Source organism: Excalfactoria chinensis, chromosome 14 (assembly GCF_039878825.1).
Source record: "Excalfactoria chinensis isolate bCotChi1 chromosome 14, bCotChi1.hap2, whole genome shotgun sequence".
Lineage (NCBI taxonomy): Eukaryota > Metazoa > Chordata > Aves > Galliformes > Phasianidae > Excalfactoria > Excalfactoria chinensis.
Genome location: NC_092838.1, coordinates 9414210 through 9439252, shown reverse-complemented (window position 1 = coordinate 9439252; position 25043 = coordinate 9414210). Strand labels below are relative to the sequence as shown.

Here is a 25043-nt window from a genome sequence, read left to right as displayed (position 1 = left end):
CCGCCCCCGACACCCCCCGCCCCCCGCTCGGCTTTCGAACACCCCCCCCCTCCTTCTCCCAACTGAGTTCGGCGCCACCTCCAGAGCGCATGCGCGGCTCCTCCCACGCCGGGGGGCGGGCGCATGCGCGGTGGCAGGACGGTGGCCGCCAGGGCTGGCGGCGCGGAGCGGCGCATGCGCAGCTATGGGGCGGGGGCGGGACGGCGCCTGCGCGGGGCCTCTCCGCCGCCCGCAGCGTAAACAAGGCGCTGGCGGCGATGAGGAGGCCGCGGGCGTGCGGAGCGGACCGGGGCCGCCGGGCTTGAGCTGTGCTGCCTGCTGGAGGCGTCCCCCCGCCGGACGGGGGTGGTTGAGGGCTGTCCCGCCATGAACTTGGCCGGGCAGAGCGGTGACGCCGGTAGCGGCCATCTGCTCTTCGCTAACTTCAACCAGGACAACACGTAAGGGGGCGGCGCCAGCATGGGGGGCTGAGGGGGCTGAGAGGGTTGAGGGGCCTTGGGGGAGCTGGGCCTGGGGACGGGTGTTGAGCAGCGGCGGGCTGAGGGAGCTGGGTGGGCCTGGGAGGCTGAAAGGCCTATGAGGACCGGGCGGCTCTGGGGTGAAGGGGAGCCCTGAAGTGGGGATTTCATCCTTGTCTGTTTTAGGGGACTCCCCTCCCCCCTTTATCCTTCCACCCCTGCTCCTATAAGCGTTTTCATAGCGACCTCTCCCCTCTGCATTGCGATGCGAGGCCTGGGTTCCCCTCATCGTTTAAGTGAAGGGATGGGAAGGGTCATATTCCACCCCCCTCCTGGGCTATGTGGGAGCTGTAGAGCACACGGTGATCTATAGTGGCCACCCAAGTCCTCTTGCCTTTTCTGTCCCTGGGATGCTGACCTGGTGCACCTGAGCCTTCACTTCTCCTCTGAGATGAGTAGATGGGGCTGTGTGCTCCTTGATGCTGCCCAGCCTGCAGGAGAGACCCAGATCTTCCAGGTGACTGCAGTCCAAATACTCACTGTGGTCCCTTCCATCCAACTCTTGTTTTCTCGTGCTGTCTTCATGAAGCAGAACGCCTCAGGTTTTGGCAAAAAGACTCTCATATGTGGTCCTTGAACTTCTCTTTGTTTTCTCTAGTTGATTTAAATTCTGAAAAGGGTCAGGTACTTCATGCTATACATCCCATAGTTACTGATAATTGTGGTACTCTTAGATTAGGAGACATGAATGTTATGTGGCGTGTTGAAGAGCAGTATCTTTCAATTCAAGTAATGCTGATGGTTGGAGCTGGAGTACTAATGGAGGATCTGCCTGTTTGAAATACTTAGGAAATGAAACTGGTGGGAAATAGCTGAAAGAGCATGTGAAAGGAGGAGTTTTATTTTAGGAAGTGAGTCAGAGGAAATGATTTCAGGTTGGCATCACTGGATGTAATCCCTGTGTGTCGTGAGGTTTTGTCGTTGGTGTGTTTTCTAAGCAGCTTGCTTGGGTCTTTCACAGTGACTTTAACACTTTTCCTCATGTATTGTAGCACGTGGGGATTTTGAAGGCAAGAAGATTGCTTATGGCAGCTGCCAGAACTGAGGAGAAGGGTCACGTCCATGAAGGAAATGCTCTCTTTGCTTTTGTAGGTTATGTTGGGGGTTCTGGGGTGGAGATAAAGCAGAGTTGGATAGACACGAGGCAGGAGAGCTTACAAGAGACTGAGTGGTGGGAGAGTCTCCAATCATTTGCAAGTAATCCATTCAGTGTATTGATTCACACTAAAGACTTCCGCAACTGTTTTTCATCAAGTACAATGCAGAGCTTGCTCTGTCATTGTGCGTATAAAGCATACCCGTGTTGTACTCAGATACTACCCATTTTTTACCCATTACCAGATAAGTCACAGTAAGTGGGAGATGTCACCTGTTTCTGTTGTAATTTATAAAGGTCCTTATATAAGCTGTGCTGTCCAGGCTGATGATCTGAGCTTTAAAATAAAAGCTTTACTGTTTCTCCTTAAAGCAGCTGCCTGTTTTCAGCTGCACTGTAGCTGCATATATTTACAGATCTCTGAGCTGTGACAAAAAAAATTCTGGTAGTATCTGTGAAGAAATCTGTTTAAGGAAAAGTATAAAACAGCAAAGCTCAGTGACACCTTTGGGAGTAGTTTCTAGCTAAAACACTTGTGAGACTTGCTGTATGACCCAGGTAACCAGGTTGCATTGTAGCTCTTAAACTGAGTACGACTTAATGATTGTGAGGGTCTTAACGTTTTTGTTTTGTTTCTCTCTATTTTTCTTTTCTGCTCATGATATGTGTTAATTTCTTGTTTGAATAGAGAAACAAGAGGCCAGCTGTCTGGGTTTATTGGTATGCTCCTCTAGGCATCTAGAAGATTACCGTTTAGAAGGTGAGGAGAGGTGAAGAGCTCTTATTAGGGATGCATTACACTTTCCCATACAGGGCCTCCAAAAGCTTGCTTATTTAAATCTTTCATTATAAGGAGTAAGTCCTTTTTGAGACGGGCAGGGTGAGCAAATGCAGTTCTTTCAGCCAGCATGTGAAAGACAAGCTTTGCTTATAACCTTTCAGTTAGCAAAGCTCACATCGTATTTTAAGGTGAGCTTTCTAATTAGAAAAACTGCTGGCAGACAAAACTGGGAAATAAATGATGTGAGTGTTGTCTTTATGTTAAAGCTTTTACCTTCATCACGGTGCCAGTTCCATGCGTGCTCTAATTGGTCTGGCTTACCTGGACAGCAAAAGCCAATTGCTGCACGTCAGAAAAAGATACTCAGGTCTAGATGGTAAGAATAGGTGTTTTTTTAATCTTTGTGGGAGGTTTGGTAATTAATGACTGCCTCCCATAGGAAAGAGAGGTGCTTAGTGATGGTTTTTACTCTTGAGAAATTGGACTGCTGGTACTTAAAGGAACATTGTCAGTATAAATGTTGCTGCAGCTTTTTCCAGCTGTCCCAGTTTCTGGTGACTGAGATGTTTTCTCTAACTTGATTTCAATATTTTGTTGTCAGCCTTAACTGTTTTTTAATGCTCATTTGTGGATGCTATTTCATGTTCATTTGTGTAGCGATGCTTTCTCGTCTCCTGAAATAACATCTACTTTATTACATGGGTTGTCTTGCTTATTTATCCCTTATTTCCCTAAACTTTATTCACATCAGGGTTTGGGGTTATTGGCAGGGAGTGGAACTACCTGAAAACGCTCCTCCTATGAAGCAGCAGAAGTAGGTGGTTTGTGGCTTCTCTTTGATATCATATATTTTCATTGAAGACAAACAGAGGAGGTCACTTTCAGATGGTGTTAGCGTGCTTGTTTGGCCCTGGCCCTTCTCCCTGTGTGAATCAATCATTGCACAACTCGGCCTGACTGGCATTCTCTGACCGAGAGGCAGAAGCTCCCAGCTTACAGATAAGCAAGCTGACCAACCAGAAGTCAGAAGTGAGCAGCAGAAGGCTCTCGGAGATCATGGTGCTATAGGTATGTTTTAGCAGCTGCAAATCTTTAATGACAGATGTTCAATAAGAGCACCATTTAAGAGCCCTTGAGTTCCGTTTATGTTCCCTCTGGGAGGGCTGTTGTATGGCACGTTTCCTTTATGAAGTTTAAAGCTTATGAGAGTTTGAGATGGGAGCTTAATATATTGCAGAAGTATCCATGCCTGCTCTTAGAAGTGAGTAGCTTTTAAGGCAAGGCTTGAAGATCTGAAAGTTTACATACACCTGTAGAACAGGTAAAGCTCTCAGTCTCTAAACTGTTACGCAAATGTTCCTTGGAAAGAACTTGTTCAACTTAAGTGGTCTTCAGGGCCTATTTACAAGCTGTGTATTAGTAACTTAGGGTCTAACAGAAGTCAGCAAACTTCAATAAGTAATTAAGTTACAACACTTGAAAACAAAATAGTCACAGTAGTTTTGAAAACAGTGCTACTGAGAGGACAAGACAAAGCCTTGCCTTTGGATTGCTAATGGAAACATCAGGAAGCCTGATTAGCAAGGCCTCTGCCTTCATTATGTATGGAGTTCATGTGGCAGGTATCGGTCCACCTTGATTCTACGTTCTTAGTAAATATTTATAGTTCTGAAGTTGTAGAATATGCTTCATTTCGGGGGAGTTGTGTTGTAATTCCCTTACCTTGTGATGCTATATTCTCTGTATTAAAGCTGTCTTTGCTTGATTCAGTTGCTGAACTGCTTGTGCTAAGAGGACAGAGTGTTGGGCACTCAGCATTCACTTCTCTGCCTCTCTTATAGGTTCATGTGTCGTTTATGGTTCTTGAGGACAGGAGAGATCTTTATGCTAAGGAGGCTTTAAAGCTGAGTTGAAGAGGAAAGGAAGGAGATCAGGTAGCTCTTATATTCAGGAGAGAGCTGAGAGAAGCAGCCACTTGCCTTGTTGCTTGCTCTTACTGCAGTGGAGATAGCGGCTCGGGTGGGCTTGCTTAATGGTCCTGGATGAGAGAAGCCATTGCACAGTGTGTGAGTTTGCACGGGAATTTGGCCTGAGAGCAGTGATGTGTGCTTGGATTCTAAACCTTCTGTTGTCCCAACCTATTGCTGCACGTTAACTGATGGGCGGGGGAGGTTTTCTTTGGCTTTAGCAGACTTAAATTTGTGATAATTCCTTTTCTAATGTAAGAGCAATGTGAAAAACCTTTTTAGTTTTTAGTGCTGCTGATAAATTTTTGGAGTGTATGAGTTTTCTGCATTAACTTTCACCAAAACAACAACGTTGCTGACCTTTCTATTAAGATGTGTCTAGAAAATGTTACAGCTTGGATGTTGGCAGACAGATGCGAGGTGAAAGCAGAGCCAAGTCAGCTTTTCCAGTAATTCTATCAGCATTCCATTTTATTGTTTATTATTTTCCCCCCTCTTCATCATGAGTGTTTGTTCACAGAATGTTTTCTCCTTAGAAATTTACATCGGATTTTAAATGAATTGAGACATTAGTATAATGAGACTGTATTGTAATGAAAGGAGGTTTAATTAACCAGTTGTTTTAAATAGTGATGACTTCTGGAGTCGTGTTTGTACTGCAGGTCCTCTATGATAATGGAAAAGGGCAAAACTGGTTTTCTTTCTTCTATATTCATATTAAGGGAGCAAAAGAAAACTCATACCAGTTCCTAACCCATCTGAAACAGCTTGTTCTAAACTATCCAGAGGTTGACGCAGCTGATTTCCCACTGTAGGTGAGTGCCCTTACAGGGAGTGTCAGCATCTCGAAGGGAGCGTGTGAAATATTTCTAAGCACTGGTTGCTTGATGAGGTGAGTTTTAATTATTTATGACAGCTGCTCTTGAAAATGCTTTCAAGATTTAGGTAGTCTTGAATGAAACCACGGTATTATCTTTGGAGGAAAACAAATAAGTGGGTAAACATAGTTTCATAAATCACAGCCACGTTGGTAGTTTTGTACTGAGTGAAAACCTTGATGGTGAAATAGCTCAAAGTGTGCAATATGAGGCTTGTAATAGTGGCTGCTCACAGTGAGCTGAAAGAACACCTGTGTGTGCTGTGATGTTAGGGGAAAAAATGGCTATTTTTTGGATATTGATCTTTTTTCAATTCCAGTCTCTCGTCAGCTTTTGAAAACTGGTGATAATAAAGCATAACAGCCACAATGTTAAAGGAGCTTCTGATGATAAACTGCAGTCTCTTCGTGTTGGCCGCTGCCCATTTGAGCGCTAGTTGAATGGTTTATTGATCATGTTTCTTCCCATATGGCAGCACATTTTCAGGAGGTGAGGCGGTTTTGCCAAGATCCTCATTCTTTGGGATTTGGTCATTTAGATAGCTATCGAGTGTCCTCAGGGCTTAAGTGTAATGTTGCTGTGATGGAGGATGGGGAATTCAAGTCATTGTGATGGTACCAGTGTAAATTAGCCTCCTGGATTCTCTTATTACACTTAAAAAACCTTTTTCCAGTCGTTTCATAACAAGTAATTCAAGAGTGACTTTAAAAGGTTAAAAAAAAAAGGAAATGGACCCTCCAAAATGAAGCATTGCTCTTACAGAAGAAAAATGGTTGATTTTTTGGCTACCCTCGTATATTGAAATGAATTTAATTATGCTGACATGAGCTGAAACTTTGTATGCAAATGTTCTGTGACTTCATCATGACCTTGATCCTGGAAGAAGTAAGAAAAAGCAGCTGCCAATGGATGGGGAGATCTGTTCTATGCTGCCTTGCTTTGGCTTCTAATCAAATGAATGATTTTTAGCTTGGATGCAGCTCGCTTCAGCCATTGCTTAGGGCTTACTTAGATGAAGAATAGGTGGTCAGCAGGGCAAGAACAATGGGTTTTCTTTCTGGTGTCAGTGATGCAGCAATATCGGCGTGCTCTTTGGCAAAAGGGAGTTCTCACTGAGGAACTCATCCGATGTCTTATGTGGATTTCTTTTATATTGCGAGGCGTCTTGTGACTCCTTTATTTTTAGCCGAGTTGAATGCTCGTCTGCATTGTGATGTGACAGTTTTCAAGTCAATCTGCATTGCCCTTTCTTTTGAGGGAAACAATGAAAAAAAGTTCTCCTTTAGCTTCTGTGAGACCAAATAATAGTTATATGTTTCTACGACATTGGGATTTTCATTGAGTTGTACAAAAGTCAGGAAAAACAATGAAGAGTCCTCAGCAAATAATCAGATGCAGTCTGCTGAACATAGCAGTTCTGCCTGGAATGAAATTAAATCTAGGATTTCTGGAGTGGCTTAGAAGAGCAGCAACAAAATTTGGTTTTATAGCTTCTCTGTCTCCACGCCTAATATCTTTTTTTCTTCTTTTTTTTTTTTAATATCATGGTTATTGCTTCTGGAGATGCTCATTTCTCTTGCTTAGATGGCAAATCTTTTAATTAGAGGATTTCTGTCTTAAATATAATTTCTTAAGCAGACTGTTCCAGCTGTGCTTTTTTTCCTAGGAGAGGACATCATACCATCGTGCAGAAGTTGCTTTGGTAGCTTGGAATCTTAATTCAGGAGGCTAAAAAGCTTTAGGACTTGGAAGTCTAAAGAGGACTGGCATTGGAAACGTGAGAGTGAATACAGGAAAAAAACAAAATCCCTGAGTCTGTGTTGTATCCTAACCACAGAACTAATTGTCAGTGCTTCAGAATGGCAGTGAAGCATCTTGCAGGGTTCAGGTGGGCAGTTTGGCATAGGGTGATGGGATTGGGGCTGAGCCTTATATTGAATGGCTTCCACAGCTCGGCACATTGAAATGCATTGTGCTCTGTGTTCATCTGTTAGTTTCCGTGTGTCCTGACAGTAATAAATAGATGAACTGTAAGTACAGTAATGTACTTCCATACGGATGTATTTACTGTTAATTTTCTTTAGCTGCTTTGGTGTAAGAAGAGCTGCCAGATGAGCCTAAAGGTTTTTGAGCTCAGGATATAACACCTGTCTTTAGTGGAAAAGCAGTCGGTCTGTGGGCAAAGAGTGAATATTGAGTAATGGAGGAAAGAATGGTTTGTCGTTCATCTTTAATGTTCTGCTGTTGTTAAAATCTGTTTAACATCAGAGAGGAGCGTTTTTGGAATTCAGCAGGAGTATTTGTACAGCTGAGACTTAACGGTGTTCTTTGGGGATGCTAGAGTATCATCAAGTAACACTAGAGGAAATTAGAGCTGGCTGTACTTAATTCTTTTTCATTTCTTTATATGAAAGCTTGGGGAAGGTTACAGTATAAAGAGCAGAAAGAGTCCCCATATAACCTCCATTTAAAAGGTCTTGTGGGTCACCTCTCACAATGAGGAAATGACGGGGCTGGTTTGTGTTACATTATTGAAGTCATCTTCCATCCACACTGAAGCTTTTTGTTTCTGTGGAATTGGAGGAACGATCAGCATCCATTGGGCAGTGGGCTGTAAGCTGTATGTATTCTATGTATGATGGCTTTCCTTGGTCAAACTTCATCACTTTTCATACTGGATTAACCCAAGGTGTGAGATGGGGTAAGAATCTCTCCAAGGGTAATTCACAGCCAATGTCATTTATGTTCTTGATGGACTTGGTTTCTCTTTCAGATCCCTTGCAGTTGGCAGTAAATCAGGCTACAAATTCTTCTCTCTTTCTTCAGTGGACAAATTAGAGCAGATCTATGAATGCAGTGAGTATCTTTTTTATTGTTTGTATCTTTTGTTCCATTGGTTGACTTCAGGAAGAATAAGACTGTTCCATTTTTTCACTGGTTGTTTGAATGTCACGTGGGTGGAACCGTAAGCGTGTGATGAAATAGCACACGAATACAAAACAATTGATTGCTATCAGGGCAGACCTGTGTCAGTGTTATATATTTGAACTTAGGAGGTGGGCTGTGAAATGTGCTAATAGCCAAGAGAACTTCTCTTTGCTTTTCTAATTTTATGACCAGTAGCCAAGTAACATATCATCTTCTGGGTATAAAAAAACACTGAGGGTGTCTTTAGGGTCTCTATACTGGCTCTACTGGGGCAAGCCACCACTCTTATACTTTTATCAAAAAAGTTATCATTTTTGAATCCTAATATTTGCTGTGAAACACAATAGCTGCAGCTTTATTCATTTGAAAGGCTGGTCATTTTTTAAGTATGGGTCACAGTTAAGTGGGATGTGAGATAAAATGGAGGTATGCCTGGAGGAGAAGCAGTAACCTCTTCTTTCCCAACTTCCTTCCTCTTTTTGAGGTGGTTGTAAGGATTCAGTGAATGCTATGTGCAAGCGATCCTCCCTTTCTTATAAGCCACATGCAAGCAGATAGTTCCAATAGCCAGGATGTTGGCCTGTACACAAGAATCCTGGTGTATCATGCTGCACAACAGGATTGTCTTTGGACTCCATTCCCAGAGTGACCTGACCTTATGTCATCATAAGTTTGGAAATGGTGTGTGATTCAGATTGCCTATTATCTGTGGTTACAGCCTGCTTCACAGTACAGTCAATGGAAAGAAGTAATTGTGATGTTTAAATTAGGCTCCTGTGGTCAGATGAATTGTGTTGTAGCCCAACTGAGTCATGGCCTGGTTGTACTGGTTAATGGGTGCCTTGAATTCCATTTTATGCTGTTGAAATTAGGTACCTGACTTCTGTAGTATGTTAGGCACTTACAGTATCTGGCCTGATACGACCCGAAGAGACTCAGTGGAGGGGACTCCTGTTACATGAGACACTGAATAAACATACTGGGAGAGGTTGAGCTGAACTTGCAGAACTGTCTGGAGGTAGTCCTTGAAAGAAAAAGTATAGATAGGATAAAGTGCTTTATTCAGAATATTGCAGTGGAGCAGCTGGGATTAGAATTTAGACCTGCTGATTCAGGTCCTGTCTTCAAACTATTCTGGGCTGCCTGTGTTAGCTTAACCTTTCATATCAGAAATTTTCCTCTGTGACCCTTAAGTCTGTAGACATGGAGCTCAGAATGCAAGATAGCTTTTAATAGAAAACCTGGTGGTTTGTCCTGTATAAGTCAGTCTGACGTCTGACTTGGCCTCTGCTCATAGGGCATGCAGTATCTGCTCATCTAAACGTTTGAGTTTTTTGTTTATGCAGTTAAATAGCTTTTAGTCTTGGGCTTGCCACCAGTGCATGTTTAAAACTGTAACCTCAACATGGGAGTGGTGGGCTTTTCTGGTAGCTCCCTCTAGAAAGGAAAGGTATTTTGAGGCCTCACCATCACACATGGCCTCTGCATCCAACTTAGTTTGTACATAGAATCATAGGATGCTAGAATTGCATGGTTCTAAAGATTGTTGTTTTGGTTGAGCACTTGTATGTAAGGACCTCGCTCTTTGGGTGATCTGCATGTTCTTATGTAGATGTCTGAGGTAAATTACAGCACGTAGTCTGGCTGTCCCTTACTTGATAGAGCAACTTAAAAGGTTTCTTTGTCCCTATTACTGACATCACCATGACTGTGCAGATCACCCAACTCCCTGCCCAACTGATCCATCTGTAAAAAATGAGTATTGTATTGGAGGCTTCTTTGAGGCCTAATGAATATTTAGAACTTTTTCATCCACCTGGATTAGAAACAGAATAAAAGCACATCTGATAGTAATCTAGCTGCTTCCAACAAGCTCTTGTGCATGCTTGTGGTAATGAAACTATATTTTTGTTACCTTTATACCTGTTTTTCCTTCATTGCTAATGCTTACACCATTTTGTAGCTCGTTGTTTTTGACTGTATTTTCAATCTGGCTTGCAGTGGATAGAACACAGATACAAATAGGAAAAGAAACCAAACTGATTAACAGCATTGCTAGAGGACTTAACTAGTTCTATTAAAAAATATGATTAATTTGGGTCAGCTGGGTGTAGGATGTGCAGTATATCCTGGTACTTCTCCTGAATGGTTACTCATAAGGAAGCATAAATGACTTAGCAGCTGTGAAGAGACTTCTCATTTCTTTCTGTTAAGAGAAGACAAAGGAACAGAGGTGCATGCTGTATTTTTAAAGTGACTTTAAAAGACTATCACAAAGCTTTTCTCTGGAGTGGTTACTGTACCGTAGTATGGGAAGTCTCCTTGTGTTAACAATCTGAGAGTGTTTATACTTTTTAGGTGCTTTAGTTTTTGGAGGTTTGTTGTTTTATTTCTTTCCCTTGCCCATAGCAGCTGGATTCCTGCTAGCTAATCTGCATCAGTGCAGGGTAGGACAGCGCTTCATTTGTTCTCTGCTGCTGTTCCTGTTCTGAAATACCAGTTCTCCTGCCTTCCTGGGAGCAGAGCAAGTCCCAGCAGCTGCCTTAACACAGCTGCCCTTGGATGGGGAAAGAAGCTGAGTATTCCCTCCCCAGCCTCAGGGAGCTGGGGGCAGTCAGGCTGTGGTTTGGGGTCTTTGCGTACCAGTCTTCTCTGGCTCTTCTGAAAGGATGCTGTTATTGTGGAGGGCTGTGGGCTTGGATGGAAAGCTGATAACCCATACTGTGAAATGACTGGAAATCTTTTATGTTACTTTTCTGCATCTGGAAGTCTGTGCATGAGATTATTGAAACGGATTTTTGTGTTCATCCTTTTCAAGCGTTGTGTCGTGTGTGGCATCTGGAAAATGGAGAGAAATTCCTTGAAAACAAATTCATTTCTAAAGCACATTACCCCGTTTGCAAAAGTGAGGAAATTGAATTTTCAAAGCCTCTGTGAACAGTTTTGTCTTCTCTGGAAAAATACCATCTTGCTTATTAGGTTTGGATAAAAGTCAATTATGTTGCATGAAGACTGAAAATGCTCATTATAAACCCCCTTCTTTCCTGCGGGGAGGCTCTTGCTTTCTTGCTCTCATGTACAGACTTAAATATTTTCTGTTCTTTTTCTTGAAATAACTGCCCAGAGAAAGCAATTTCAGAGCTGATACGCTGCACTGCCACGGCGTTGTAATGCAATGAGAATGTCAGAACGTTTTTGCCAATTGTTTGATAAGCCTTTTGGTCAGAACAGAAGCCTTTGGAAATAAGCTGGCTGTTTTCTTTTGTCTTCTGGCAGTTCTGTCGTTTAAAACATGTTAAGCATTGACCTCATCCAGATTCCCATTTCTGAAAAGTGTGGTCATTTCCACTGGATCGCTGCCAGAGGCTCACATTGCTTGTCTTGATTCCTTCCTGTAGTGGAAGGGCAGACGTAGCCAGCAGCCATGGGAGAGCTGCGGGATGGGGAAAAGTCCTGCTTTTTCTTGACATGGAATAGCTTTTTATTCATTCTGCTTTAGTTTCAAAAGCGTCTGTGCAGCTGGCTTTGTTTCTGAGTGCAGATTATCCAGCAAGGGAGTAGGCCGTCTTCTGTGAGTGTTAAATGCCCTCATGTTGTTTTGAAGTGTGTTTCTGTTGGTCGCTTAAAAGCTGCTGTGAAGGCTATGTCCAGAGGGTGAGTCAAAACCTCATGAGAACAAGAAACAAAAGTGCCAGGGTATCTACTAGTGGGATTTGGGCTCCTATCACTTTGTTCCAGTACAGCAGCTTCTCTGGAAGTACTGCTTTGCTGGAGATCCCAGGCTCTGCTACTTCTGTCATACCCAGATCTTGAATGTTGACTTGGGTTCCTCCTTTGTATCTCTCATAGTAAAACACGTGACAAAATTAAAGCTGTCTTATGGCGAAGCATGCATGCTGTGGTCCATTCCCTGTTTAGATTGTGGTCCATTCCCTGTTTAGATTGTGGTCCATTCCCTGTTTAGATTGGCTTTAGGCAGTATCAGGTAAAAGATGTTGTGTATTTAAAAAAATACCTAGGTCAATGGCTGAAACAGTGTTAAGACAAATGAGTTTACCAGCTTCTTTACATCAGCTTTTTCTGTTCCTTTATGGGGAAATGTGCAGGCTCATAGCATTGCTTTAGAGGAAAGAAAACAACAAAGAACACGTTTGCTTTCCTAGATTTCTACAGAGAGAACAAAATCCTGTTTCTGGAACTTAACTATCCATTGTGCCAGAATGTTTGTGTTCTTAGACTGTATTACCTTGAACAGTATTTCCTGTTAATACACATCATTCTCCTTCCCTGAAGTCTCCTCTGTGTTTTGTTTCCCTTCCCTTGCTGTGGGTCCTCAGCTGACACCGAAGATGTGTGCATCGTGGAGAGGCTGTTCTCCAGCAGTCTGGTGGCCATAGTCAGCCTTAAAGCTCCACGCAAGCTGAAGGTTTGTCACTTTAAGAAGGGGACAGAGATTTGCAACTACAGTTACTCCAACACCATCTTGGCTGTCAAACTCAATAGACAGGTGAGGAGTAATTTTAGTGGAAACAAGTGGGCTTGCAGAGCTTATTCCAGCTGTTTCTCTGGTGGGTGGTTTTTCCTTTGGTGACAGAACTGCTATTTGAAATTAATTTGTTTCCTTCTGTAGTTTCTGTAACATTTTATGGCATCTGAGTAGCCCTATTTTGGTTAAGAATTTCTGGTTCTGTGTTTATATGTTTTGCTAGAATGTCTTGAGCAGGCTGGTCTGACCACATTGCTGACCCAGCTTTGAGTGGGAGGTTGGACTGGAGACCTACCATGGTCCCTTTCGTGTTTTGGATCACAAGGTGATTCCGATCGAAAGTACATGGGGGCAACAATTTCTACTTGGGCCAAAACTTAAACTTCAAGTTGTTTTTAATATTTTTAGAAACAGCTTGAATTCTTCACGTTATCACTGATCCAGTGTAGTTTTGAAGTTGAGTACTTGTAGTACTAAGTCATTGGCAGGTTCTTCTACAGATATGGTTTTCTGTCTTCAGCCATTTCATTTGAAGTGGAGGAAATAGCATCTGAATGATGAACTCATCTTAGTGTCCATGTCTGCCCTCAAAATCAGATGAGAGATAATGTGGTTCTTGTTTAAAATTGTGAGGGGGACAGTGACTGGCGTTATTTCTGACACAGTGAGGTGTGTAAGGTCTCCAGATACAGTCACCAAAGGGCAAATGAGGCATTGAAGAACTTAATTGTTTGTTTGTTTTATACTCATACACAAATGAGTATGAATAAGTAATAGGCTCTGTAAACAGTTTTTAAAAGTCTTGTATATTTTTCTTTCTAATCAAAGCAGGAAATGGGGCCCACATGTGAATTGGCCTCTAGAGGGAGAGAAATACACGTGGGCAGGCAGAGAATAAAGGTGAAATAGGTAGAGATAAAGGTTTCTGTCTTGCTTACTCAATCTAGTAGAGTAAACCATTTTCATTTAAATCAATTTACAATGGCATGGTTGAGAGAAGTCAAGTATACTGGTCAGTTGAAGTGTATGAGAGTAGTATTGCAGTATTGAAGCCTTGTCAAGGGGTTTATCTTGTGTGCTTTGTATCAGGCTCATGTTTTCCCATAGGTTGGTACAAACTTTTCTGAAAATTGGAAGCTACCAACTGCATTTGGATGCTGGTTTTTAGAATCAATAACTTCATGTAAACTCTATTTTCATATCACCATTTAATCTGTTCCATGTCTAGAGGCTGATAGTATGTCTGGAAGAGTCTCTTTATATACACAATATACGAGACATGAAGGTATTACATACAATCAGGGAGACGCCACCCAATCCGGCAGGTAAGTTTGTTGTTAAACTGCCTTAAACTGCCTCCTCTATATTCTAGTCTCCCCATGCAGGTGTGTTGGAATGTTAGATCAGAAAGAATCAATAGAGATGCTTACAAGCTAAATCTCTCCAGCACTTGATACAAATATGTCCAGTGCTTTAGGAATTTCTTGTACTTTGTCAGGTAGCGTAGCTCTAGCAGTATTTTTAGTTTGTTCTAAACTTTATTAGTAATTATGTTAGACAAGTGTTCTTGCAGATTGACTCTTGAGATTTCTTGTTCTGTTGATACCTTGTGAGAGCAATTGAGTTGACGCTTGCAAGATTTAAATGTAGAGTCAGAAAGCTTTTCCTTTTAAGGTTTAGAGTTTGCTTGTTTCTGATTGTGCTTTGTTGTTTTTTACTTCTAAATACATTTTAGGGTTGTGTGCTTTATCAATAAACAATGACAACTGCTATCTGGCCTATCCAGGGAGTGCAACTATTGGAGAAGTACAAGTCTTTGACACCATCAATCTGGTAAGGGTATTTGTGAAGACTGTTTCCCTTTCTAAAGATGCAGTTTTTGGAAATGACTCTAATTGTTCAACGAAGAATTACTGGACATTCAGGTCCAACCACAACTGGCAGTATCCTTTATACTTAGGCATTGTAGAATGTTGACAGAGAGGACTAAGACCACTGAGGAGAGCTGGGTGAATAGATAAAGTAGAAGTACAGTTACTTCTAGTAGTCTTTAAGTAGCTTTCTTCTGCTTGTATTCTCTATGTATGTGCTTCAGTAATTTTGTGTGCTTTCACGTAGCAGTTACTGAAACAGTTACTGAAATTGTTGTCCATAAGTAAGGCTCATATTTACCTTTAATGCTCTTACACACAAAGATTTAAGCTGTGAATGTGTAGTGTTTAACCTGTGCTGTACTAAGGTTCTGTTTTATTGATTCACTCCTGCAGAGAGCTGCTAATATGATCCCAGCTCATGACAGTCCCTTGGCTGCTTTGGCTTTTGATGCAAGTGGTACTAAACTTGCCACTGCCTCAGAAAAGGTAAGGTGTCTTTTTATTGACTTGCCTGCAATGATAAACTTAAGTGGCCTGAAACAAATTTTGTGTTCAAGCACGCACAATTCCGCTTGCAGTGCCAAAAAGGAAGGCCTAGAGTTATAACAACAAGTCTTAACTTAAGAACTGTTAATTATATTCGACTAAACTTCCAAGCTGCGACGTGTTGGATAATAATGTTATTTGAATAAGTACGTTTTAATCGGGCTGTAATCAGAGCAGTCCTCTAAGTGTTTCTGCTGTTAGTGCAGGGTGCTAACTAGAAATCAGATGGTATTGCTTTGATGCTATCTTCCTAATGAAAGCCACGCAGTTAAAGTCAAAAGAGAGAGTTGTCTTGCCTGGTTTTGGCACATGATGACGAATGGTTTGTCTGAACTGTGTAAATTCAAAAGCATGAAGACTTTGCTGCCTGGGTAATAAGCTTAGAGTATAAAGGTGTAGCATGATTGCACCTGTTAAAGGGAAAAACTCATCCAGATGAGTATACTTACAGATAACAAACACGGTTGTTTTCATGATCAAATATAATAAGAGGAGCTGTTCTTGATGCACAGCTTGTACCCTACATTAGTAGCTCCCACTTTGTTGTTTCTTCATTCTTCAAACACATCTTACAAACAAGATCCATAAATATTTCATGCTAGTGTGTGGTGTGCATCAGCTGTGCTAAGTTAACAGCAAAATGGTTTGTTGTACTCTGCTCACCAGGGCTAATATACAGTGTGAGATCTTGAAATGATAATGGAAGGTGATGTTTTTTCTTTGCAGGGGACGGTGATAAGAGTGTTTTCCATTCCAGAGGGACAGAAACTCTTTGAATTCCGGAGGGGAGTGAAGAGGTAAAGCTGATCCGAGCTAGTTATCTGAAGCTCCTTCTTTACAGTAGATCTCCAGTGTGCTCAGCACTTGAGCTCGCTTCCTAATTATTGCCTGTTGTCACATTCCTCCAACCCTGCCTGTATGCTTACCACATTTTCAGTTTGAGTGTCTTCCAACTTCCCTTCTTAAGACTTGACTATTCTACAAATCAATCCTGTCAGGATTTTACTTCCTCTTGCATTTTAAAAATTCACTGGCAAGGAAACTTATTTAAAGTGGATCAAGCCTTGGAAGATATATGATATTCATAAGGCAAATGGAAGCAATACATCTAATTTTCTCCATCTTTTAAACCTTGCTTATGCCATGGCCATTGAAAGTCAATTTGACGTTGTACTACAGTTTGTGGAGGTAGTAACTCTAGCTGTACTGTCATTTGTGTAGAGGTAAGACTGAGTTCAGGTTGTTCCTGGTTGGGCCCCACATATCTGGTGCTTGTCAGAGTTAAATGTCATTTTAAATGTTCTTAATGGGACTCTTGCTCTTGAGCAGCTCTAGGAGGGTATTGGGAGATTCAGAATGCTTTACTATGGAAGATTTTTTTTTCCTTATTATTTACAAAGCAGTGTTGACTGAGAAATCTCTTAATTAAGCCAGTCACTTTGGGTAAACTGCAAGTCACCTGTAACTTCTGGCAGAGAAAAAGGAGCGTGTGATTTTGCTGTACAGCCACAACTCCTTCCAGCTATCGCAGCACATCTCATGTGAACGCTGTGGAGCTTCTTAATGGTGAATGTGCAGAAAGACTCCTTCCTACCAGTATGGAGAAGAAATATTCTCATTTAAGTCAGTTCCCATGAGTCACTTAACACCAGCTTTTTGTAATACCAGGTGCTTTTGCATTAGAATGTCAAAAATAATGCTTTGGTGTTTTGTTTTTATTTCCTTTTTTTGTCTTCCCACCAGGTGTGTGAGCATCTGTTCGTTGGCTTTCAGCATGGATGGCATGTTTCTGTCTGCATCCAGCAACACAGAGACAGTGCATATCTTCAAACTTGAGACTGTGAAAGAAAAGTAAGTTTCAGAGATGCCTTAGACTTTTCAAGGAAACGAAGAAAACAGGATGAGCTCTTCAAAGAGTGAACAGACTTCATTTGAACACTTTGTAAAATACAGGACATGACAGATCAGTAATGAATCAGCAGCTGTCCCTGATCTGCTTATTGTTCTTGTAATTAATGGGATAAGTATTGCTGCCAAAGAGGAATTGGGCATCCTTGGCAGAGGAACGTGAGGGTACTTTGTTTTTATTTATGTTTTCCCACCTCTGACATCCATAAGGAAAGCTCCATCTCAGCACTACCTTCCAGCTGCCTACGTGATTCTAAAAGGCACCATGTTGTAAAATTGAGAAGACAGTTTTATTTATACCTTTTGTTGGAGACAGTGGTTTGGTTATTGATTAAACAGGTGAATAATATCTTGAAGTGTAGCTCTTTGCAGTAGGTCTTATTTTTGTATGACAACCGTTATGAAATGCAGCTGTATAAACAGAAGTATCAATTTACAATAGAACATGCTTTAGCAACAGGCCGAGGGTATTATAGGACATACTGTGCCCTGCAGTGTAAATTGAGTGCATTGAGTTCTCAAGGCTGTCAGTAATCCCTGAAGGAAAACAAATAACTGCTTCATCTCTTTCAAAATGAAAAGAGGTTTTGAAGTGTCGACGCACCTTTCTCTCCATTTTGAAGTCAAAGTTGGACACATCTTTCTTGTTTCTTCCAAATTGCAGACCTCAGGAAGAGCCTACAACCTGGACTGGTTACTTTGGAAAAGTGCTGATGGCCTCAACAAGCTATCTGCCCTCTCAAGTAACAGAAATGTTCAACCAGGGTAGAGCCTTTGCTACAGTCCGCCTGCCGTTCTGTGGGCACAAAAATATCTGTGCACTTGCCACGTGAGTAAAGAGATGGAGCTTGCATTCACCACCCACTGGGTTGCCACATGGAGCAGGCACTGTAGGGTGTACCTCATCTCCAGCTGAGTAGATAGTACACAGAGGAATGGATCACTAGTGCTTTCAGAGCCTCTTCTGGCTTATGAGCTGTGTGTTGGAGCTAATGTCTCATGGTCCTGTGAGAGAGAGTGAGGGAAAGGCACAGTGTTTGGATAAGCAGTAGACTATTTAAAGTGTTGTTTAAAGATGTCTGTTGAGAACAGATCTGTGGGCTTAAGGCATTTACTTTGCTGCAAAGTAAAGCAATTTGGACTAGCGGTTAAAGAAGTCCTTGAAAGCAAGTCTGTGTTGTTCTTATCTCTAAAACTGCATAGTATTCGTTAGAGTTAATTTTGAGAACTCAGCATAACTTTTCTTGTCATTTCCAAAGGTAGGACCCCTTTGGCACATCTACCAAAGCAATAAGCTGAGCAGCAGTAAATGTATTTTATGGGGGTTGTGTAGTTGGTGTGCTTGATTTGCTTCATGCCTGTATTTCTCTCCTCTGATCTCAAGGCACCCTTTAAGCAATAATTAAACTTAGTAACATTTCTGAAGAAAGCAAATACTTCTCCAGAGACAAATACTGTAACCTATTGCGCAAAGCTGATATCAGGATGGTAACTTCTCAGGTTGCTTTCTTGAGTTATATGTAAACTGCTTGATTCCCAGGGCATCCTATTAGCCCCATTGTGGTTATGCCTTATTTTTGCATGTAGTTGTTTCCTGGGTGTTCTGTCAGTGCAGCCCTTAGCAGCTTTGCCTATCTAGGAGAAGCAAGTGTGGAAAATAATGGCTTGAAATCACAGGAGAAGAGGTCAGGGTGCTGATAGGAACTCAAGTTCTTATTGATCTCCTCTGAATGTTCCTAGAATTCAGAAGATCCCTCGTTTATTGGTGGGAGCTGCTGATGGTTATCTCTACATGTACAACCTAGACCCCCAAGAAGGAGGAGAGTGCACACTAATGAAGCAGCACAAGTAAGTTCACACTAGTTGGTGACTGTTACCTCTTATTGCTTCACAGAATTCAGTTTCTGAGCCCACGCTGCAGAGGTCTAACTTAGAGCAGCTCACTTTTTTTAAACTAGCTTTTTGTCAGACCTCTGACATGAATGAGTAACTCGAGATCCCCCTTGTGCCACCCTTCCTTGTATCTTCTACATTAAGCACTGCTTTACCAGCAGAAACTTAACACTGTCCAATTGCATTGAAGAATCAATTGCTGTGAGCTGTGTGATCCTGTTTCCTCTTTCTCTGCAGTTTGAGTTAAGTTACTTTGACAGGAACCTGAACCATCTGACACCATTCTCTTCATCAATAAATCAAGTAGTTACAGAAATGAGAAAGCGTTGCTCAAACTTCCTAGAGGGAAATCAGACTTATGAAATTTTATCTGTGTACTCACTCTCTTGGTGTCCTTATTAAAATTCCTTGCATGGAGACAGGCCAAATAGTGTTTTGTAGCAGTGCTGCAGAATACTTAAGGAAATATGACGAGGCCTTGTTATTTCCTTCTAAGATTTGAAGGGAACAGATAGAGTGATATAATTGCTTTACTTACATGTTCTATCATAAAATTAAATCGTGGTGTGAGACTATGTATCCCTTGCATTATGACAGAAGCACGTGGAACTGGAAATGATAACTGCCTTCCTTGAAGAGACCACATTCTTCCTGTTGTATTCTTGCACATCTAATGAGATACTATTGTGTAGCTGTCAGCTAAAGCTGTGTTATGTCTAAGCAGATCACCACTCCAGCTAACGCTTCTCTTCTTGGTAGGCTGGATGGCAGCATGGAGCCAGCCAACGAGATCCTGGAGTCTGCATCCCACGACCGGCCGTTGGTAGCACAGACATACAGTGCTGCTGTGACTAAAGGTACATATGTGCCTTCCTCACCCACAAGGCATGGTAAGGAGAAGGCTGGAAACAGGGCAGGGAGTGCCTCTGCGTACTGCTTCATTCTAGGTGGCTGCATGAGCTCGTCTGCTTCAACACTGAGCTTTTCATAGCTAGGAGTGTGATGTGAAGCAATGGTGAGTGGTAGAAGAGCACTCGCAATGTACGGCAGCTTTCTGTAGATGGACCGCTCATCTTTGCTAGTCTCTGGGTAGAGCGTTGTCTTGAATTGCATTCAGTTACTTCAGTAATAGTTGCAGTACTTGTCAAATGGTGCTTGAGATGCTGTAACCACTTTATGAAGGAGTTCTGAGCCCAGACCTTCAGCAAAGCATCTGAGTTTGTAGCAATTCTTTCTTACTTTGTGTGTGTGTGTGTGTGTGTGATGCTGTGTTCCTGTAGTTCCTTATGGCAGTTCTGACCTTTGAGGCTGATTTGCTGCTCTGTTGAGTGGATGAGAATTTAGTTTATGCTGGAGTTCCCAAGTGAGTAGAGCTTGTGTCTAAGGCTCTTAACATCTTTGTATAGCGCTTGGGTTAATGCTTCAGCTGCAGAGGAAGCGCAGCCTGCACATACAGCATCAGTGCTGCAGTTGCAGCTGCAATGGATGGGTAGAGAGTATAAAAACATCAGCTGCCCTGAAGCAACAATATGCATTGCACACATGCAGAGTAATCACAAACTGCTCTTGGCTTGGAGAAACGTGGTCATAATGAAGGCAAACATAGGGTGGCAGTGAAACTGTTGCAAATAACGTCTGGTACTTCAGCTGGAATCGCTGCTTTGTTGGATCCAAGTCTTAGTTTGTGCTGCTGATCATTGAACTACTTCTCCCTTTTTCTGCAGCTTATACGGAGGACCTGGGAGCTGTGGGTGGAGCTTGCCTGGAAGACGAAACCAACTCACTCAGATTGGATGAAGACAGTGAGCATCCCCCCATGATCCTTCGGACAGATTAAACTTTGACCTGTGAACTCACTCCTGAAGCAGAGAACACTGGCTTGATGTTTCTTGAGGAATCTCGTGTTATGCTGCTATGAACTTTGACATGAGTTGGGAGAGAGGATGACAGACTCTTACAGTTTTAAGTCGTAGCTGTAGTTCTAATTCTATACCATTGGAAAAAAAAATATATATGGTTTTCAATTCAGTGGCTTTTAATCTTGCTTATCTATTTTAGCTGTGTTTTTTGTTTTGTTTTTTTTTTCATTGCCAAAACCTGCTGTTTGTGCAGCCCTCGGAGCCTACTAGCTTTGCATGCGTTCATGTGCCAAGCAAGCATAGGAGGGGGAGAGAGAGAGAGAGAGAGAAGCCACTTTATAACAAACCCAAGTTTGTATTTTTTTTACATATGTATATAATACTTAGCTTATACGAGGAAGGAGCAGAGAAGTGGTTTTGGAAGCTGAGACTAGTTCTGCACTGACAAAGGTCCAAATGGTTTCCTGTGCATGGGCTTGCAGGCATACCTAGTGACTGACATGCAATCTTTCAAACGCAACGGCCTGTTTTTGTTGGGTTATATTTTTTTGGGGTTCTCCCTCCCCTTTCCTGGACCATTTTGTTAATTAAAATTCCTTCTGAATGTTGTGTATTTGTGGGAGTGTTCTGTTTGTTGGCACTGAAAACTGGAAATGTTTCCCTGCGTAAGGATATAGAATCTAGAAAGTGCCTTTACAGGGAGGAAGAGAATCGCTGCAGGAAGAAGGAAGGAGGGATTGCTTGAGGCTTGTTGGTTCACCTCTGGTCCAGCATCTGTAGCCCACTGTGGCTGATATGTTTGTCTTTGCTGTTTTTTTAAGGACCCGGGATGCACTTTCTCTCCTGTAGGTTGTTCTGTTTCTTTGGCAGAGTAGCAATAATCTTTTTGTTCTTTTTTTTTAATATAGTTTTATTAAGTACCAAAAGCAATGATTCTGCCGGACTGGATGGAAGTTCCTGCAGGGAATGGCAGCCCTATTATTTAAACAGCTTTAAGTTCTTCAGCTGGAAGGCATAACTCTCAATCCTTGCTTCTCTTCAGTTTGGGGCCGGCTGTACTGCTCTAATAGTGAAGGTTTGGGGCTTTTTTCCAGACACTGCTGTAAATATAAATGATTTTGAAAGATGAATTTTGTTCTGTTGGATAACCGTGCTCTTGTTTTTATTTCCCTCCTGTCAGAGTTCCTCCTGTGTTACTCTCCAAGGACTGGCTGTCTCTGGCAATTTTGGAATGAATCCTTAACAGCCCTGACCCTGACTGGGGCTGCCCAAGGCTGAGCAGTGCTGCAGTCTATTTTTAGGGTTGTAATGTGCCTTCTCTTAAGTCTTGGATAACAGTTAGTGAACAGACGATTAGCAGAGTACTTGGTGAGCGTTACTTTGCTTTGCCAAAATGAACCTGCTTTGCCTTTTGTGTAGCAATGCGGGATGCTTCCTTTCGCTCTGCTGACTGCTTGCAAAGCAGTGAAAATAGAAGTAAACAAGGAAACTGCAGATCTTGAGGGCAGGACAGAACCTGGACTTAACTGCATGTGTGAACTTCCTAGCACAACTAAATGGTGACATGCTGTCAGGATTTGGTACCAGTAACAGCTCTTCTGTCAAGCCGTGTCAGTTGGTGGCTGTTCTCCCCAGAGCACTGTGTTCAGGTGGGCTTCCATTTCATTTTAGGCAGTGATAGCCCCTGCCTAAGGGAGCTACCTGTATCGGTGAGGCTGCTGTTGCCTTTCTTACAGGCTTGTGTGAAGTAAGGGATCAGGGCTGTGTATTGCTGAAAAGCCTTGGCTGTCCTGAACAGTTGATCAGTTTGTGGCATCCTCTCCAGAATCCAGCACGTTCAAAGCAGACTGCTGAGCCATGCTGAAGTCTCATACAGTCTCTTGACTTTAAGCTCTGGCTGACAACTGAATTCCATGCTCTGGAATTACATATTTTTTTTGCTATCAGCTTTGCTGCAAAGCCCCAAACTGCAGAGTAAAATACAGGTCTGAAAGTAAACATAAGCTTGGTGAGCTTTGCTGGCAGCCTGAACCTCACGGGAGCTGTCAGATATCTGCTTGTTGCAGACTGTGGCTGGTGCTGTTCCTGATCTCATACCTGGAGGCCTGGCACTACAAGCAGAGTTAAGCAGTCAGCATTCATGAGCAACACAGGTCTACTAAGCACAAGTTTTAAAACTGAGTTGTAACAAAGGCCATATGACATAGCAAGACACTGCTATCGCCTTTCGTATGTTTACTGTCTTTTACTGCCAGAAATTGAGATGCTTATACAGATAATCTTAGTTTTCACACCTGGATGTTTTCCATTGGTGAGTTGGGAGGTTCTGTGTTCACTGTCGTTTTCTTCTATGTGCTGCAGCATCCTGCTCCTGTGCCGCAGACTGACTGGTGATGCTCTGAGCCCTGTTTGCTTTGCTCATAACTGGAAGCCTGTTCAAGTTGTGGGGTTAGTTGTGTTGTTTTTTTCCTGTTTTAATAAGGAAAGTCTTCTTAGCAGCCTTCTTAATAAGGAAGCCCCAGATTCCCCAGGGCAGCCTGGAGGTGGCTGTGTTGGGGTAGCCCTGTGATGTAGGAACGGCTGTACAACCTCTCTCGTTTTAGGCTGCCCTTCCTTGGAAGGACGGTGCTCGTTTTGTGTCAGTGAGCATCTCTCTCTGGATACGGACTGAACCTCTTGGCCCTCATAGAGTGTTAGGGACAGAAATGGACAACAGAAACAACCAAAGCTGGGGAAAGGGGAGGGGTGGAGGGGGGGGGAGTGCTTTTAAACTTGGAATCTGAAACTCAGGTCTTAAATTGCAGTGGGATCTGTTCCCTGTGAGTACGGTAGGGAAAGAGCCGTTTCACTTGATGTGTAAATAGGCAGCAAGTGTGCACGCTTTGCTGCTGCCTCCACATCTGTGTGCTTAACCTTATTTCATCTTTCATGTTCGAAGGCAGACAGCTTTTATCTGCTCCGGACTCTTCTTATGTGTCAGAGTTTCCAAAGCACGAGCGATAGATACACATCTAGCAGTTACAAGGCTGGGCCTGGCAGAGGAGCAGGAAGTTGTAAGTGCAATGAGATTAGCAAAAGCTGGTTCTTCAGAGGCTCTGTTCAGCAAGACCAGTTGTGTGAGCGGCTCCCTCTGGTACCACTTTGCCTCCGGTGCTGGGTGAGTTCCTTGCACCTATTTCTATGTCTGTGTCTGCCTCAGTGCAGATCTCTGACAGAGCTCTGAATGCAGGGACAGGTGTCCCCACAAAGGAAACGTGTGTCTTATTGTGTATAGCAGTAAAAGGGAGGGATGAGCTGAGGAGCCCCCAGCTCTGGGTAGGTTAGCATGGAGACCTGAGGAGCTGGAAGCTTTGTTATGTCCCACACTGTGCTCTCTTGGCTCTACTAATGGCATTAACACCAAAGCAACGTGCAGTAAGCCTGTAGAATTTCCTTCCTTGTAGCTCACTAAGCTGCTCCATGTTCCATTTAGCCATGCAGGTGTTCTGCTGCTGTTTGCAGAGCAACGGGAGGCTTTGTCCAAAGCATTGGTGGGGATTAAGCACTGCAGTCTTGTCCTGTGCTGCAGATGTCCTGGCTAACAGCCGCCTTGGATTAACACGTTAACATCAGAGCAAAGCAGAGGGGCATCTCCACATGTGCAGAGCAGACCTTGGTCTTTCTGGAATCAGTGCAGCACGAATTGAGGCTGGCAGTGAAGGAAGCACGGCTCGGACTGCAAACAAATCCTTTCAGATTGCAGTTGCACAACCAAAGGAACTGAGCAAATTCGTTTCGAACCGTAACATGCCTTTGTTTTCTACCGCACTTCAGACTGACCCACCCCATCTTATGCTGCCTTGAAATGAATGGGTGAGAAGTTTGCATCCTGGCTTGCAAATAGCTGCAGCTGTGCTCGTTGCAGGTGTGCTGGTGCTGTGGCTGCAGCATTGTGTGCTGCCTTCCCTGCTGCCTCTGCATGCATCCAACTCACTTCTCAGCAGTGGGAACAACTCGCTGTTCCCAAACCTGCACCTCTCCGGGTTCCTGTGGGGCATCAGCTCAACCCTTTACTTGGATCTGTTTGCTTTTGCTTCTGCACCCAATAAAACCCCACCAAACCCGCTGGTCCTGCAGCTCTCGCTGTTCGATATCTCTGTCGATAAGTGGAAGAAACCTGCCTAACATTCCGCCCCCTCCAGGCGTGCGGCTCTCGCTGCTGGTCCGTCGCTCTTTGTAATTTTATACCCGCGTGCGGAATTAAATGTGTTGTGATAAGTATTCCATGTCTTCTTCCTTTCGTGGTGCTGCTCGGAGGTTGGGCTGGATG

General features: G+C 42.9%; 1 protein-coding gene across 2 annotated transcripts; it reads left to right on the top strand.

The window, feature by feature from the left end:
• Positions 1–216: 216 nt before the first annotated feature.
• Positions 217–24994, top strand: WIPI2 (WD repeat domain, phosphoinositide interacting 2). 2 transcript variants are annotated; one of them, XM_072348994.1, is made up of 12 exons: positions 217–440; positions 8014–8096; positions 12506–12675; positions 13883–13979; positions 14390–14487; positions 14922–15014; positions 15801–15871; positions 16818–16925; positions 17647–17811; positions 18723–18830; positions 19635–19732; positions 20600–24994. In XM_072348994.1, exons 1-12 carry the CDS (start codon positions 367–369, stop codon positions 20710–20712), a joined length of 1278 nt encoding a protein of 425 aa, XP_072205095.1. In that variant the 5' UTR covers positions 217–366; the 3' UTR covers positions 20713–24994. The 2 variants fall into 2 exon arrangements, with proteins under 2 accessions (XP_072205095.1, XP_072205094.1); XM_072348993.1 differs by having other exon boundaries at positions 225–440; positions 19635–19765.
• Positions 24995–25043: the final 49 nt, after the last annotated feature.